At 42.8% G+C, this 16809-nt stretch overlaps 2 protein-coding genes across 3 annotated transcripts in view; one reads left to right on the top strand and one right to left on the bottom strand.

The window, feature by feature from the left end:
- Nucleotides 1-11294: 11294 nt before the first annotated feature.
- SFT2D3 (SFT2 domain containing 3) lies at nt 11295-13887 on the top strand. Its single transcript, XM_031451201.2, has 2 exons — nt 11295-12269; nt 12646-13887. The coding sequence occupies exon 1, from the start codon at nt 11308-11310 to the stop codon at nt 11959-11961; it is 654 nt and encodes a 217-aa protein (XP_031307061.2). The 5' UTR covers nt 11295-11307; the 3' UTR covers nt 11962-12269; nt 12646-13887.
- A 1210-nt stretch (nt 13888-15097) lies between these two features.
- The window catches only part of WDR33 (WD repeat domain 33), a 90559-nt gene continuing 88847 nt past the window's right edge, over nt 15098-16809 (bottom strand). For both annotated transcript variants that reach the window (XM_031451200.2, XM_010974627.3), the window contains one exon: nt 15098-15742. In XM_031451200.2, coding sequence (XP_031307060.1) covers nt 15513-15742 — 230 coding nt within the window. In that variant the 3' untranslated portion in view covers nt 15098-15512. The remainder of the gene's footprint in view (nt 15743-16809) is intronic.

The raw sequence follows: 16809 nt of genomic DNA, 5'->3' as shown, positions 1-16809 counted from the left end.
CTGAGGAATCTCCCTGCCATTCTTGGCTGTTTATATGTTCTATCATGAAATGGGGTCAGCGTCTGTCAGATGCTTGTCGTGCCTCTACTGAAAGGGTCATATCACTTTTGTCCTTTAGTCTGTTAATGTGGTGTATTATGTTGATTGATGTTTGTGTATTATTCCAATCTTGCATTCCTGGGATAATCCCACTTGGTCATGGTTGTGATCCTCTGTACATGTTGCTGGACATAGTTTCCCAGTATCAGCTAAGGATTTGTGTGTATACTCGTAAGAGATGTTGGTCCGCAGTTTTCTTTTCCTGTGATATCTTTCTCTGGTTTTGGTATTAAATACCAAATACTCACAGTGTGAGTTGGGAAGTGCTCCCTCCTCTTCTGTGTTTTGAAGAGTTTGTGAAGGATTGGTATTAATTCTTTAAATGTTTGGTATAATTCTCAAGTGAAACTTTTAGTGTTGGATTTCCCTTTGTGGGTAGTTTTTAAATTGCTAATTCAATCTCTGTTATAGGTCTATTCAGATTTTCCGTATTTTCTTGAGTTACTTTTGCCACTTTGTGTTTCTATGAATTTGTCCATTTCATCTAGATTATCTAATTTACTGGTATAGAACTGTTCACAGAATTCTCTTACAATCCTTTTATTTCTGTACAGTTGATAGTGATGCCCCTTCTTTCATTTCTGATTTTAATGTTTTTTTTTTTTTTTGGTCAGTTTACCTGAGGTTCATCAGATTTGTTGATCTTGTCAAAGAACCAACTTTTGGTTTCACTGATTTTTTTTTTTCCTATCCTCTAATTCATTTATTTCCACTGTGATCTATACTGTTTACTTCCTTCTGCTTGCACTGGGTTTACTTTGCTGGTTCTAAGTTCTTAAGGTAAAAATTTAGGTTACAGATTTGAGATCTCTTCTTTCTTAATGTATACTTTAAAAGGTATAAATTTCCCTGTGAGTATGCTTCTCCTGAATCACGTTTTTGTATATTTGTCTTCATTTTCATTCATCTCAACATACTTCCTTTCAAATTTTTTTTTTAAATTTTATAGTTTTTAAGTTACATCTCCTTTATCCATTCATCTTTTGATGGACACCTAGGTTGCTTCCATATCTTGGCAACTGTAAATATTGCTGCTATGAACACTAAGGTGCATGTTATCTTTTTGAATGTTTTTGTTTCCTTCAGATACATGCCCAGGAGTGGAACTGCCATATGATACTTCTAGTTTTTTGAGAAACCTCCATACTGTTTTCTACAGTGGTTGTGCCAATTTACATTCCCACCAACAGTATATGAGGGTTCCCTTTTCTCCATATCCTCACCAACATTTGTTATTTGTGTACTTTTTGATGATAGCCATTCTGACAGGTGGCAGATGATACTTCATTGTGGTTTTGATTTGCATTTCCCTGATGATTAGTGATGCTGAGCATCTTTTCATTTGCCTGTTGGCCATTTGCATTTCCTCTTTGGAAAAATGTCTATTCACTTCTGCCCATTTTTCAATCGAGCTGTTTGTTTTTTGATGTTCAGTTGTATGAGCTGTTTATTATATTTGATATTAACCCCTTATCAGTCATATTATTTGCAAATATTCTCTCACAATTGAAAATTGTCTTTTCGTTTTGTCATTGGTTTCCTTTGCTGTGTAAAAGCTCTTAAGTTTAATTAGATCCCATTTGTTTATTTTTGCTTTTGTTTTACTTTAGGAGATAGAGCCAAAAAAAAATATTGCTGTGATTTATGTCAAAGAGTGTTCTATGTCTTCCTCCAGTTTTACAATATCCAGTCTTACATTTAGGTATTTAATCCATTTTGAATTTATTTTTGTATATGGTGTTAGAGAATGTTCTGATTTCATTCTTTTACATGTAACTGTCCAGAGTTTCTCAGCATCACTTACTGAAGAGACTGTCTTTTCTCTATTGTATATTCTTGCCTCCTTTGTTGTAGATTAATTGACCATGAGTGCATGGGTTTATTTCTGGACTCTCTATCCTGTTCCACTGATCTGTATCTGTTTTTGTGACAGTACCATACTGTTTGATTATGGTAGCTTTGTGGTATAGTCTGCAGTCAGGGCACTTGATTCCTCCAGCTCTGTTCTTTTTCAAGATTGTTTTAGCTATCCCATGTCTTTTGTGTTTCCATACACATATTATTTCTTGTAAGTCAGGCCTGCTAGCAATAAATTTTCTCTCTTCCCTTTATTTTGAAATGCCATTATTTAGTCTTTATTTTTTGAAAGACAGTTTTGCTGAATATGTCAACCTTGGTTGACAGGTTTTTACTTTTAGCACTTTGAATGCTCCTTTCTCTTCTCCCTACTATGCATATTTTGGTGCACTTAATGGTGTCTCACATTTCTCCAAGGCTCTGATCATTTCTCTTCCTGTTTTTCAGATTGCATTCTATTGAGGCTGTCCTCAACTTCACTGACTCTTCTGCCAACTTTACTATTGAAATTTTCAGTGAATTTTTCACTTAGTTTGTTGTACTTTTCATTTCCAGAGTTTTTATTTGGTTCTTTTAAATAATTTCTCTTTTTTTTTGATATCCTCTGATGAGAAATTGTCACCAAGTCTTCTTTTAATTCTTTAAGCATGATTTCCTCCAGTTCTCTGCGAATATTTATAATGGCTGCTTTTGTCCTGTGTATGGGTCACACTTTACTGTTTTGTGTCAAATTGTTTTTGTTGAAAACTGGATATTTTAGACATTACACTAGCAACTTTGGATATAAATTCTCTCCATCGCCCAGGAGTTGTTTGCTTGGTCATTTATTTGTTTACTGACTTGCTGAACTATCTGTGAAGTCTGTTTGCCCTGCAGTGTGCAGCTTCCAATGTCCCTACTCAGACTTTGTCTTATTTTTGTATTTTAGCCTGGCTTCCCAGGGGTCATCCCTGGGTCAGCATAAGCCACTTAATGGTCAAAGGTTGTGCTTAAGCCCCCCTGAAGAGTTATATTTTTTACCCTTTGCCATTGGATGTATGTGTGGTTTGGATGCTGTTAACACATCCTGAGGATTTTTTTTTTTTTTTTTTTGCCTATGTCCAGCTAGAGACCAGTACCTCGGATTTTTCCACTCTGATCCCTCCTAAGAACATTCAGCCTCGGCCATGCACACAGTCTTCCAAACTCCTTTAACTTTACATTAAAGCCTGACTTCCTAGGCATTGCCTGTGCACGAGAGTAGCTTGTTGTTCAAGTAGTGTTTGGTTTGAAGTTCTGCTTAAGGCCCTTGTGCCAGTGAGGCTTCCATGTTGTGCTGATGGGTCTTTGTGCAGCCTTGAAGGTGTTTCCAAGTCTGCTCACATCCTGCTGTGGTTGCTCCTAAGTGGGTGAAGCTTAACACTTACATACAGATTTCCTGACACCCACAGTTGATCGTAGCATTTTTCTTGGCTGTCTCTTTCCCTGCTTTTTCCCTATTAAGCTTCTGCATGCTCTGTCATTTTGCTTGTTGCTACCGAATCATGGAGCTATGAGTGCCCTCTTAGTTGCTTTTGACCAAAATCTCCTTATTTTCAACAACACCCCTAGGCATGGAATTTTTCACCCTCTGCTCCAAACAAAATCAGCGCCCCTCAGACAGAGCTGGGAGTTCTCAGTCCTTACAGTCTGACTCTGCCCTGGACTTCACAGAGGCAGATAAACAAGTGAGTCATGGTAAGTGTGGAGGTGGGTCCAACCTGCAAGCACAGGACGGTCCTTTACAGCTAGCCATCTCCCAGAACATAAGAGGGTCGGAAATTGCTCAATTATCACTGCTCTCCAGGAGCACAGAGCTCAGATGAAATTCAATGTGGTCATTCCCCTCAAAAGTCAGTTGTTATTGAACTCAAGAGGCAATCAAAAACCTCCGGAGTAAGAGAAGCAGGGTCTAAGCAACTGTATCTCAGGCATTCTTGTTGGTGGTGTAAACCAGCTGAACCCTCCAGTGGAATGTGGTGGCAAGGGTATATTAAAGTACAGAGCCCCGAGTTAAACCCTAAAGTGTCTAGTCTGATGGATTCCAAGAGGGCGTGGAGCAGTAACTCTCAGTCACGCAGCAGCACTGCTCAGAGCTCCCTACAGCCCCCGTGCTAGACATCAGTGCTCTTGGTGACGATGTTCACAGTCTTAGCTGCCTCCATGTAGGACATGTAAGACCTGAACCTTTTTGTCCACTTGTCCAGGGAAGCCCAGCTCATGCAGGGTCTGCTGCAGCAGTGAGTCCTTCAGGGTTTATAACAAGTCTCCAGGCTCCAGCTTGCAGGACTTCTCCAGATCCTGGAGAAATGCCAGGCAACCTAGAGACCCACCAAGGATCAGGCTTTAGCTAAGCTGGGTGGGAGGGAGGAAAACCAGAAGCATTCATTAGGAGGGCTGAGGCCAGATGTTGACGCAAACTGGTAGAACTGAGGTTCAACAATTTGGGACACGTGGCAGGACTCAGTTCAGTGTGCACCTAGGTACTAAAACCAATTCTTCCAAAGGATCGGGGAAGTCAATTAAATCTCCACCGGACAAGACAGAGTCTTCATCTCCATCAGCTACCTGCAATTTACAAAGAGGTGCAAAGCGGCTCACAGACAGTGAACAGGGCTAGAATCTGAGCACCTAGAAGAGAGCACTCTGAGCTGTGCAGAGTTTTCTATTCAAACACGATTCTTCCCCTTTGGTCTTCCCCCTTTTCATAAAAAACAATCTCAAAGAAAGATTAATCTTGACTGCAAAATAAGTCTGGTTTCATCAGATCTGTCCTGGTATTTTCACTGGTGCAGAAAGAATGGCCATTTACCACAGGCCTTCCGAAGCCTGCTTTACTGGAAGTTGTCATGAGGAATCTGAGATTGTACTTTCTTCTCAAGGTTCCCAAGATATCCTAAGGTTCCTGGGCCTGCCAAGTGACTTTCCTTACTCACCTGTAAGCCAGGAACCTGGCCTGTGTCCCAAAGAGGGTTTTGTAAGCACTGGCTCCATGAAGTCAATCTTAGCTTCTTAAATGCCTGGTCATATCTGACTAAATGATCATCATTCTCAAATATGACATTTCAGGCAAGGCTTTGCTTTCATAACCAATGTTTCCAGTTATTTTCATTAACAAGGAAGACAGATCCTTATTAAATCTATGACAATAATTTATATTGCTATGAAAATAAGAGAACTCAATGAGAGTTTCTGAATTCTGGAAGGGTAAGGTAAGAAGAATAAAGTATCTTTTTATAAATGGCACATTTCTGTTTATAAAAGAAGAGTCTACCAAATTATTACCAATTGTAGACAACTTCAAAAAAAGTAAGACAAACGAACTTATATATAAAACAGAAACAGACTCACAGACATAGAATAGAGACTTGTGGTTGCCAGGGGGGAGCGGGGTGGGAAGGGATAAACTGGGAGTTCGAGATTTGCAGATACTGACTGATACACATAAAACAGATAAATAAGTTTATACTTTATAGCACAGGGAAATATATTCAATGTCTTGTAGGAGCTCACGGTGAAAAGAATATGAAAATGAATATATGCATATTCATGTATGATTGAAGAATTGTGCTGTGCACCAGAAATTGACACAACATTGTAAACTGGCTATAAATCAATTTTAAAAAGAGAAAAAGGAGTTCCTTATATATCCACATAATTTTCAAAAGTAAAAGACTAGATGAGAGTTCATTTCAAGAACAGTGCCACTGACTAGCAAATCTGGTGGTTTCCGTAGCACGCAAAACAAGATAATAAGGTCAACCTCCCAAAATTTAGGTAAAATAACTATACATATAATTAATCCTATTTTCAAAAAATAGACAATAAATGCTTTGTGAGTGATTTTCCAAGGATCCTCTGGGAAATCCAAAGACAGTTTTAGATGTAAAAGACATTCTTGAAGGAACATCATTGCCAAATCTGATATTCCAGGTGAGACTTTGGAATTTTATTATTTTAATATACATTTAGAATTCAATATTGGGAAGGCAAAAATCAGTTATCAGATTTGAATCAAATCATGGGTGCCTGAGAAACAATGTCTGGCTATCCATTTCAAAGCAACAATAACACATTCAAACATTTTTTAAAAATTGATGGTAATGTGATTGCAAAGAGTCTTAGCTCATTCTTATATGAGAAATTTTGCTTTCTAAATGATCAAAGACATAATAAATGAGTATTAGCCAAAGAAGGCTATTCTATTCAGAACTTTTGTTGTCTAGATAGATTAAATAACAGAATAAATGATCCTTTATGTTATACATGAAGGCAACAAACAGAAAACCAAGGAAGCAAGCCCATCAAATTGAGCAAACCTTGCTAAGATTTCAACTTTTTGAATTCAGGTATTATAAATCAAAGCAAATAAAATTCACTTCCCAACTTTGCGCTTCACTGCACAATTTCCTGTTCTGGAACAAAAGGGCACTTCACTCTAGACCCAGCCTCAGGCTGTCTTAGTTCATTCGGGCTGTAACAAGATACCACAGACGGAGCGGCTTATAAATAGCAGAAATGTGTTTCTCACAGCGCTAGAGACTGGAAGACCAAGACCAGGGTGCCAGCACGGCCAGGTGAGGGCGCCCTTCAGGGCTGCAGACTTCTCGGACATTCCCATGATGGAAGGGTGAGGGGTCTCCCTGGAGCCTACTTACAAGAGCACAAACCTCATGCATGTGTTAAGCACTTCCCAAAGGCCCTACCTACTCATATTATCATCTATGGAGGTTAGGATTCCAACAGGTCAATTTTAGGGGGGCATTTTCAGACCACAGTACAGGGGGTCCACACGGTCAGAACTAATTTCATAACATTACTAGGACGTCGTTATGAACATCCAATGTGCATTCTCTTATTTGGAGGTGATCTAGGTATTTTTGATCCATTCACTCAACGTAGTGTAAGCCCACGGATTTCAGTTACCCAGACGTCTTGGCAATGATCTTCACGTGCACATGCTAAGAGGCAAAATCACTGTTGAAATAAAGTCTGGAGAATAATGATTTGATTTGATTTGGTTAAACATAAACATATATGCTTCACAATCTTAACTAGTATAAATAATGCCAGCTTAATGTGCATACATTTAAGAAGAATATACCCAAGTGGAATAAACCTTAAAGCCTGTATTACACCTGATGCTCAGAGAAGCCATAGCTTTTTTTAAGCCAGAAATATCAAACTAGTTTCATTTGCCTAAATTGTGTGAACTTATTCTTAAAACATTTCTAAGGTAATTTCAGTAAGAATATATATTTTTCTTTTTGTTCTTTGAATGTATTAGAAGTTCAGCTTCCTTAACTTCTAGGAATTTTAAGAATACTACATTTATAAGGTGCTTATTTATCTCTCAGTCAATCAGAAACAAGTTCCTTTAATTTAAGCAATTTCATAATCTAATTTGGCAATACCATCTCGAGGCAGGAAATACTACACACACACACAATGAGAAGTAAAGTCCTTTCTGAATGAGGGACACCGAGAGAGAGAGCTCACAGCTCCAATTCTGAAAGTTCAGCCCCAGGCAAGAGTGCACACAGATTAACAGAATTCATTTGTCCACATCAAAGAGCTGTTCTCCTCCCAGGGGATACGCATCTTTGACTGATGAGCGCAACGCAGACAAACAGAAAAGAGTAACAAACCAGGTTCCCCGTCTTCTTTTAGCCCACAGAGATAAGATCTCTACAATCCAGATGATCGGACCGTGAAACCAAAAGACATCAGCCCCAGAAATCAAGTGAGCACCCAAAAAGAATCAAAACCGACTCCTTCCTGTGCTCCTGACGGACATGAGTCCTGAGCACAGGACCAGAGGACAGCGGTGCCGTCCATCCTAGACCCACAGGCAGGAGCCAAGAGGCTCATCAAGAGCCTGGAGGAAGCAGGAATCTGAGCTTTGCTCCTAAACAAGTCATGGCACCAAAACTACCAAAGACAAAATGCACTGACGACCAAGGGGATGGTCTTATACATTAAGTATGATAATATATGTGTAAAGTACAGTATATTAGAAATAAAATTCATTATAAATAATGAGTTAATTATATACACTGGAAATACAATTCATTATAATGAACTAAATATATTAGAAATATAACATTATAATGAATTAAATATATTACAAATATAATAATATAAATGAGTTAAATATATTAGAATGAGTCATTAGTTAATAACATATTAGAAATAAAATCCATTATAATGAATTAAGTAGATTAGAAATATAATTCATTATAAATAATACATTCATTAAATATATAAAAAATATCATTTATTATAAATAATGAATTAATTAAAATTTAAAAGGCAGTTCTTCCAACTCACCAGCCCCCTTTCAGGTGCTCAAAGCTACATGTGGCTCCAGGACTGAGTATCCAACAAAAATCTCTCCCCACCCTCATGCCAGTGAGCACACCACCTGGACTGGCTAGACTCCCACTCTCTGCACCACCTGCCCATGAATACAGCCCACCCCAAATGCTCAACGGACTCACCTGCAGCTTGCTACAGTTTGCTTTTCCCGAAATACAACTCCTCTGCTGTTCCTGAATGAATTCAATCCCCGGGAATTCAAGCTTGCCTCAGTTTACCTCTTTATTTAGGCTGGCACAGTGAGATAACAAGTTGGAGTGTATTTTGAAAAAGGAGACTGAAACTTTCCCAGGGACAGACCTTCCCGTGTCTCCCACCTCTTGTTTGTGGAAAAGTTTTCATCTCCAGGCCTTCCCCGCATTCCAAACAGCAAATTTAACCAAAGAAGTGAGAAAATGCAGAAACAAAGGTAAGCAGTCAAATGAGATAAAATAATAAGTTTAGCCATAAAACAAAGTCAAGAGCTAAAGATAGTATCTTGAGCCATGTCCTTGAACTGTTGCAGATACTGAAACCTTCACCAAGTGGAAGAAGTTAATTGCACACAAGACCACTAGCACATAGACCCCAGACCAACTGGAAACAGAACGCTGATGACTGAGATTCTTGAAATATCACCCTGTTACCTCACCACCAACCAACCAATCAGAGAATTGTGCACAAGCTGATCACGCAACCTGTGACCCTCTCCCTCACATTGCCTTTAAAAGGCCTCCTCTAAGAGCCACGGGGTTTCGGTCTTTTGAGCACAAGCTGCCCTTTCTCCTTGCTTGGTGCCCTGTAATAAACACTGCACTTTCCTTCACCACAACCCGGGGTCAGCCGACTGGCTTTACTTCACATAAGGAAAGCAGACCCAAGTTTGGTTCAGCAACAATACTGTCAAGATCCAACCAGAAATCGAAATGTTAAGGGGAATTTAACAGGGGAAACAGGTAACAAAGACTGAAAAGCCAGAGATGGACCAAGGCAGAATGCCATTAACTCCAACCTCTTCCTAGAGGACAAAGGAGTGTTGCCAGCCCACTGGCTGGAGTCTGCCCAGGGGAAGCCAGTAAGGGTGGTGAGGCGAGCTACACTACAGCCAAAAGCAGGAGACTCCAGGAAAATACCGTGGCTTTTCCTTCCACAGTGCCTCCAAAGCCAGGTGATGAGGATCACAGGAAACTCAGCCCACAGAGGTCAGCACTGCCTCCCACCCCTAGTACAAGGAGAGTAGGGGAGAATGGTCTTCTGGGGCAAGTAAGCCGAAGACCTGTTCAAGAGGAGATGGCTGGCAACACGGATGGACCTGGAGATCATCATTCTAAGTGAAGTAAACCAGAAAGAGAAAACCAAATACCGTATGATATCACTTACATGTGGAATCCAAAAAAATGACACATATGAACTTATTTACAAAACAGAATCAGACTCACAGACAGAAAATAAACTTATGGTGACTGGAGGGAAAGCGAGTAAGAAGGGATAAATTGGGAATTTGCGATCTGTAGCTACTAACTACCATATTTAAAACAGATAAACAAGTTTCTTCTGTACAGCACAGGGAATTAACATTCAGTATCTTGTTCTAACCTATAACGAAAAAGAATATGAAACGAACATATGTATGCACATGTATGACTGAAACATGCTGTACACCAGAAATTGACACATTGTAAACTGACTTTACTTCAATAAAAAAAAAGTAGACTGCTATATTACTTACCTGTACTGCACATACTCTAAAAAAGGACTTCCATCCTATCACATTCAAGTTCACAACAGTAATTTATGAAGTCTAGCAAAATAGGTTTTTTTTCAATCAATGGCTTCTACATCTCCAAAGGTATCATCGACATAGCTTTTCAGGCACCTCTACCGTACTGAATCTGACAGTTGTATCCGTTTGTTCAATATCCCTTTGTGTGCCTTTTCAGCTGCCTTCCGGTCCCAGGAAAAGGGAGATGGAAGAGAATCCAGCCTTGAGCTGCTGGCACAATCTTAAACAAATAAACTTTCACAACTAGGAGAGGTGCTAACTCAAAGTGGACCTAAGCTGAAGAACAGTAAATGGCAACAGGTGCAGCTTGATTGTTACGTGTGGGAGTTGGAATGAGCCGGGCAGAAACCGGGGGGGGGCGGGGGGCGGGGGGGGCGGACAGAAACCCTGGCAGAGACCCGGCAGGGCGTGACCCGCGTAACCACGGCCAAGGAACCTCAGGGAGGCTGAGAGAAGAGCGTGACTGTGGGAACGATCTCAGAACAGATCGACGTGAACAGGAATAGTGAGCAGGCTTATCACAATGATCTGGCGACGCCTCAGGACACGTAGACCATAAATGTCAGAAGCACAGAGAGGTGCATCAAAAACACAGGACACGGACACCACAAATCAACACATTGTAACTGACTATATTTCAATTAAAAAAACAAACACACACATGACATGAGACTTGAAAGACTCAAGAATCGCCAGGCCTCCACTGAAATGGGGAAAGGAGAGAAGCAAATTGGTGGGAGTAGGGGGCTAACTCTTCATCAACTCTGTAGCTTTCCCAAAGAAACCACCTAAAGCCTGCAGGTCGGTTAATTACAGACTAGAGGAGTTAAGAAATACGCAGCGCCTGGGCAACCCTTCCCCGCCCCCCTTAGTGGCAGTATCCTGGAAAACTATAGCGCAATATCACAACCAGGATATATGTTTCCCTCAGCTTCTTTTATTGCCACACCGACTCCCTCCGCCAACGAACTTTCACTGCTGCCATGATTTATCCATGCCCCAACAGCGCTTACACCCAAAAGACAACAAGGTCGAGCGCTAAAACGGCAAACGCGCAGGGACCAGCGGACCCTCCACTCCCTGAGCCAGGAGCTCAGAGCCGCAGGCCCCGCCCCTTCCGCCACGGCCGACCAACCGACTCCGGAGGACAGAACCGGAAGTGGACGGCAGCCTCCCAGGAGCCCCCGCCCAAGATGGCGGACCTCCACCGCCAGCTGCAGGAGTATCTCTCCCAGGGGAAGGCGGGCGGGCCGGCGGCCGCGGAGCCGCTGCTCTCCGCAGAAGAGGCGGAAAAGCCCGCGGCCGGGGCCGGGTCGGTGGGGGCGTGGTTGGACCGCGCAGGCCTGCGCTGGACCTGGGCGCAGAGTCCTGGGGAGCCGGCAGCGGCGGGACCGCCGTGCATCCCAAGCGTCACGCGCGCTCAACGGCTGGCGGCGAGCGGCGTGTGCCTGCTGCTGGCCGCGCTCTGCTTCGGCCTGGCCGCCCTCTACGCGCCCGTGCTGCTGCTGCGCGCCCGCAAGTTCGCGCTGCTCTGGTCGCTGGGCTCGGTGCTGGCGCTGGCAGGCGGCACGCTCCTGCGGGGCGGCGCGGCGTGCGGACGCCTGCTGCGCTGTGAGGAGGCGCCGTCGCGGCCCGCGCTGCTCTACGTAGCCGCGCTGGGCGCTACGCTGTACGCGGCGCTGTGGCTGCGCAGCACGCTGTTCACGGCGCTGGGCGCCTGCGCGCAGGTCGGCGCGCTGCTGGCGGCGCTCTTCGGCCTGCTCCCCCGGGGCGCCGGCACCGCGCTGCGCCTAGCGCTCGGGCGTCTGGGCCCCGGCGCCGCTCTCGCCAAGGCGCTACCCGTGTGAGGCCCGGGGCCCGCGCCGTCGGAGTGGACGAGGAGCCCGTCCCCGTTTCGTGCCTTCGGAGTCGACGCGGAGCCCGTCCCCAGGAGGAGCCATCGGAGTGGACGCGGAGCTGCCCCAGGAGGGGCCGTCGGAGTGGACGTGGAGCCCGAACCCGGGGCCCAGCGCCCGCCACACCGAAGACTGTCCAGGGCAAAGCAGCTCCTTTCTGTGCCTCCGGATCCGTAAACTGAGCGGCTGTTATAAAATCGAGATACGAGCAGTCTCGGAAGCTCCTCGATTTCAGCATTTTGTGCTATACTCTGTAGCAGGTGCTGTGAAACACGATAAATTGCTTTTGCGTTAATCGCGGTCTTAAGACTGCACTCAGTAAAAAATAGCTCTGCGGTTTTAATTAACTGCCCTGAATGCTCTTCTCAGATTTCTTTACGTTTGTCATTTAAAAAATCCACCGGTAAATTGTAGTAACTTAGATACACTAAATTTGTTTTCTTTGGCTCTTGGAAATTATTTTCCCTTATTCTTCGATGTGAGTGGATCTATAAAAGTATCAGATTAAACACTGAATTTAGCGACCGGAATTTTCCAAAGTATTTTTGTTGAGGTTTATCTCGATTTTTTTTTTCTTTTAGTGAGATTGTAAATATAAGGCCTTATAAAATTAAAGGAAAATTGGTTCTCTTTTAGGTGACACAAGCGATGGACCAAGATGCACGATATTCAGTAAAGTGCATGTAAATGCTGAAAGGTCCGTGGCAGAACTGAGCTAGAGGACTCCTGGGAGACGGGAAGATCATTCTACATCCAGTTTCCATATTTGATGGAAACCATGGATTTCTTCAAGGCCTAATTTTTCATTCCTAACTTTATGATCTGCTTTTTAACTATAATTTATACTCTGTAGTCTGATCTTAATGCAGTGTAATGGGCCTTTCATATCTAATGGCCAAATTTCCTTCATTGTGGGTTTAGCACCTACTTTTGTCTGGCACCTTATTGTATACCTTAATTTATTGCCAGAAAGTATGGGCCCAATATTTTGATGAGTCTAGAAAACTACATCTTTTGTCACTAGTCATATATAGACTAGGAAGTAAAACGTATCTAGAATTTTAAAATTCTATGCTAGTGGTTGGTTCTCAATTCACATGAGAATTACTTGAAGAGCCAAACCTCAGCCCAATCAGAATCTCTGCGAGGTGGGAGCTAGGCATGAGAATTTTTTTAGAGCTCTCCAGATGATTCCTTTCTCCTTAAGGTGGAGAACCACTGTTCTGCACGCTGGATTGCACAATTTGAAGATAATTTTTTCTGGGGCTGGGTTCCAGTGTTGCCTGAACAGGTTGTTAGGCAGCAATAGATGACTGCCTCTTTGTGCAACCTCAAGATTTATTTTCATAGGTCCTGATCAGTGTCCTAAGCCCTGCTCCAAGAAGTGGACACTGAAGTGACCAGCGTCCACACCGTAGACCTACCCCGCCTCCATATTCTCTAAGAATGCTGCCTTACTCGTGTAACGCTGTCAGTACACAGGCTTACCTACCTCAAGAGGAGCAACCAAGGGGGTTTGTAAAAGCAAATCCACTGTTTCAGGGACTGATTTATTTTTGTGACTTGGAAAAGTTATACCTTTGGCTGCTCTTTCTACCCCCTAATTATTCTGTGTTCTAGTTCTAAATTTGTCTAGACTTTGCACGGCTGAAGATTTTACAGATGTTCAGTCCGTTTTTACGTTGATGCTATTGTATCTTTTTAAAAATTGTTTTCCCGACATCCTCTCAAGAATTCACTGTTTGGAAATCTAGCTTTTATAAATTCAAACCACAGTATCTTGTATGTATTTTGACAGTGATGCTTTAAAATACATATATATATACATACACAAAGTATTTAATAAATATGTAATGTTTTCAGTTTTCTCTAAATGAATTTATTCTCAAAACTTCATCTGGCCACCTGCTTACTGAGGTACTGTGTTTTTAAAGTTAAAGCCTTAAAATGTTATGATAAAGTTATTACTACACTAATCTCGGGGGGAAAGGAGCCTAATCTCTGTGTGGGTTTGCTCTCTGGATCCTTTTTTAGGTTCTTAGAATTTGATTACAACTTCTTTTTACCTAAATGTGTGTTTACAGTGAGGTGCTGATAAATAGGATGTTTTCAATTGCAAAGTAAAAAGTGAAAATCACTTGTAGGCTCCAGATTCTAACCCCCTAAAAAAAAGCAGTATGTGTGGGGTTATCATTTTTATCTGCAGAAATGACTTAGGTTTTAAGGTTTTTTTAATTAATGGGGAACCAGTTGAGGTTTTATATACTCTCCAGCTATGCCTTTTGTAAACCACTACTGACAGTTTCCAGCACAACTAAATTTGTCAAGTAAACTGAAGCTGGCAAAGTAATGAGATGTTAGGGTGGCCACAGAACTATCCTTTGAATAATAGCTTTCTTTTTATAAAAACAAAGTAAGGGTCAGTATCCTGGGGTATCTCAAACTGAACTTTTGGCTTCCAACCCAAAGTGGGCCAGATGTTCCATTTATATAGAACTAAAGGAATCTGCTGTGGATGAAAACGTCCTGGCTTACTTTAAGTTAGAACTATCCTCTGCCTTAAACATGGTGTTTCCACATACTATGGAAGAGGAAGAAATTACTTTGCAAGATTGTTTCAAGAGAGATTCTGGTCCATTCCTTTTCAACTTAAAACAATTTGTGAAATGATTTACTTATTCAGAGGGTATGTGTAGTTGATTTCTGACTTACTGCAAGTTCCTCTCATCAGAAAAAGGCAACTCAGGTCTAAGGTGTGGTTACTAGGAGATGGAGATCCCTGCTTGTACATCCAGAAGACTTTTTCTTCAGTGTATAATTTTCCATCTGCCAGAAACAGCAGGTCTAATTAAGGCTTTGAAGCTACTTCAAACTATGTTATAGTTTTGAAATATTTCTCACTCTACTAGAAAAAGGTGTGACAGAATGGCTAGATAAGGATTTGATTAAAACCAGAGTTCACCGATGAATTAATTTAGATGACAGATTCCCATCAAGTGTGCTCACAAATACGAGCACTAACTGGATACCCCTCAGCAGACTGGACGTGGTGGTAACGGTTTCCGTAAGGCAAGCACTCAACGACTAGTTTTCTGTTAATTCTTGCTTAAATCACATTCTGTATTCATACAAAAACAACTTAATGTTTTTTTCTCTGACAAACTGTACATATAGAAACAAATTTCCAATTGGACATGAACTTAAATTGGTGGAGGTGCTCCATGTCTCGTGACACTTAAAAAAAAAGGATTCCAGCTTTTATCTTCACAAAACAATGTGGGAGTCGGGGCAGTGGGTGGACAGGACAGAACAAGGCCGGCGACTCCGCGCGGCCAGCAGCAGTCTCGTCGTCGTGAAGACCTCGTTAGGGGCTCCTGGGCTTCGGCTGCCCCGGAAGGAGCTCAGGGCTACATGGTGCAGGTTTCCTTTTGTTTCTCTTGGTGAGTCCACAGGAAGTTCTTAAATACTGTCCAGAGAGGCCCAGAGGGATGGAGCCCCAATTTCTACCGACCCCTCCCACCCCCCCTTGAAGCTCCTCGCCGTGGCGGACCAGAGTTCATGTTACTCCCTCTACCCCAGTTACTGCCACTCCGGCCCCCTCTCGAAGGGGTACCACTGCCTGGAGGGCCCCCAAAAGGTTCATCTCTGTGGTATCCGTCATGGTGATCTCCATCCAAGGAGCTGGGACGCCCGGACTTGGGCACTCTCTGGGAAGGTCCTGGGCCCCCTCGGCCTGAAATGACACAATGATTTTACACGTCACTTTTTAATATCAGAGACGGTTAATCAGTAACTCCCGGTACAAACTTTATGACAACAGTGGAACACTTCTGGGTTTTTCTTTGAAACAGAGTCCGAGGACATCAGCATGGCACTCAGAGCACTAGATGCTGTGCCTCCGCCCTTTGTGACTCCCCCTCCCCTCCATCCAGTCCTGGCTTGTGGCCGTGCCCCTCAGCCTCAACTAGACGTGTACCCCAAGGACGGGACACCGAGAGAACACGGAGCACCTTCTGGAGGTCATGGACCGTACTGAGCGTGCCTACCATCTATGAGAGGTGCACCTTCACCCTCCTGTGCCACCAGGGGGACCTCGGGGAAGATTGGAAAAGCACTGGCTTAACTTTGGAAGAAACTTAAGACGTACCAACTGCTGACGATGTGAATTACAAGGATTCAAACCAGGGTAAGTGTTCACTATGCTTATCCCACAACTACAGGGCACTTTGATTTCCTTTTAAAGAACGAAATAAAAATATTCTTGAAAAACAAAAAGCACAGAAAGAAAAATACTGGCTTTTAGAATTATTCCTCCCAGGGATAGTTTTATTTATTCCAGACTTGGAAACATAAACCTCTAGGTATCATTAAAATTCTGACTTTTAAATTCTTTTTCTCTTGAGATGATAGGATTTGGCCACATCCCCCATAATGCACCATCAGAAGACTTTTGCCAAGTCTCTCCTAAATTTTTGAATGGAATTTGAACCCAGTTAAGACAAAGAGGTGAGGAAAGCCAGCCAAAGGAGTAATTCTGGCTCCTGTTCCTTCGAAGTTCAGCCTGGGCCCACCTGAAGGGACCCTGGCAGAGGAGCTGTCAGCTAGCACATCGGGTCCACTCCAGCCACGTGGCCCCAGCCCAGGACCTACAGAGGTGTCCCGACAGCCCATACTGACCAGCAACAAAATGTGTGCTTGGGTGGGGAGACGTACTGATGACGTGAGGTGATTTCTGAGGGTTCTGCACTGGGAAGAAGCAACCAGCCATCAAGAACAGAAGGCAGAGCTGTGTAATGAAGG

This window comes from Camelus dromedarius, chromosome 4 (genome assembly GCF_036321535.1).
Source record: "Camelus dromedarius isolate mCamDro1 chromosome 4, mCamDro1.pat, whole genome shotgun sequence".
NCBI lineage: Eukaryota > Metazoa > Chordata > Mammalia > Artiodactyla > Camelidae > Camelus > Camelus dromedarius.
This window is presented reverse-complemented; position numbering and strand designations above follow the sequence as displayed.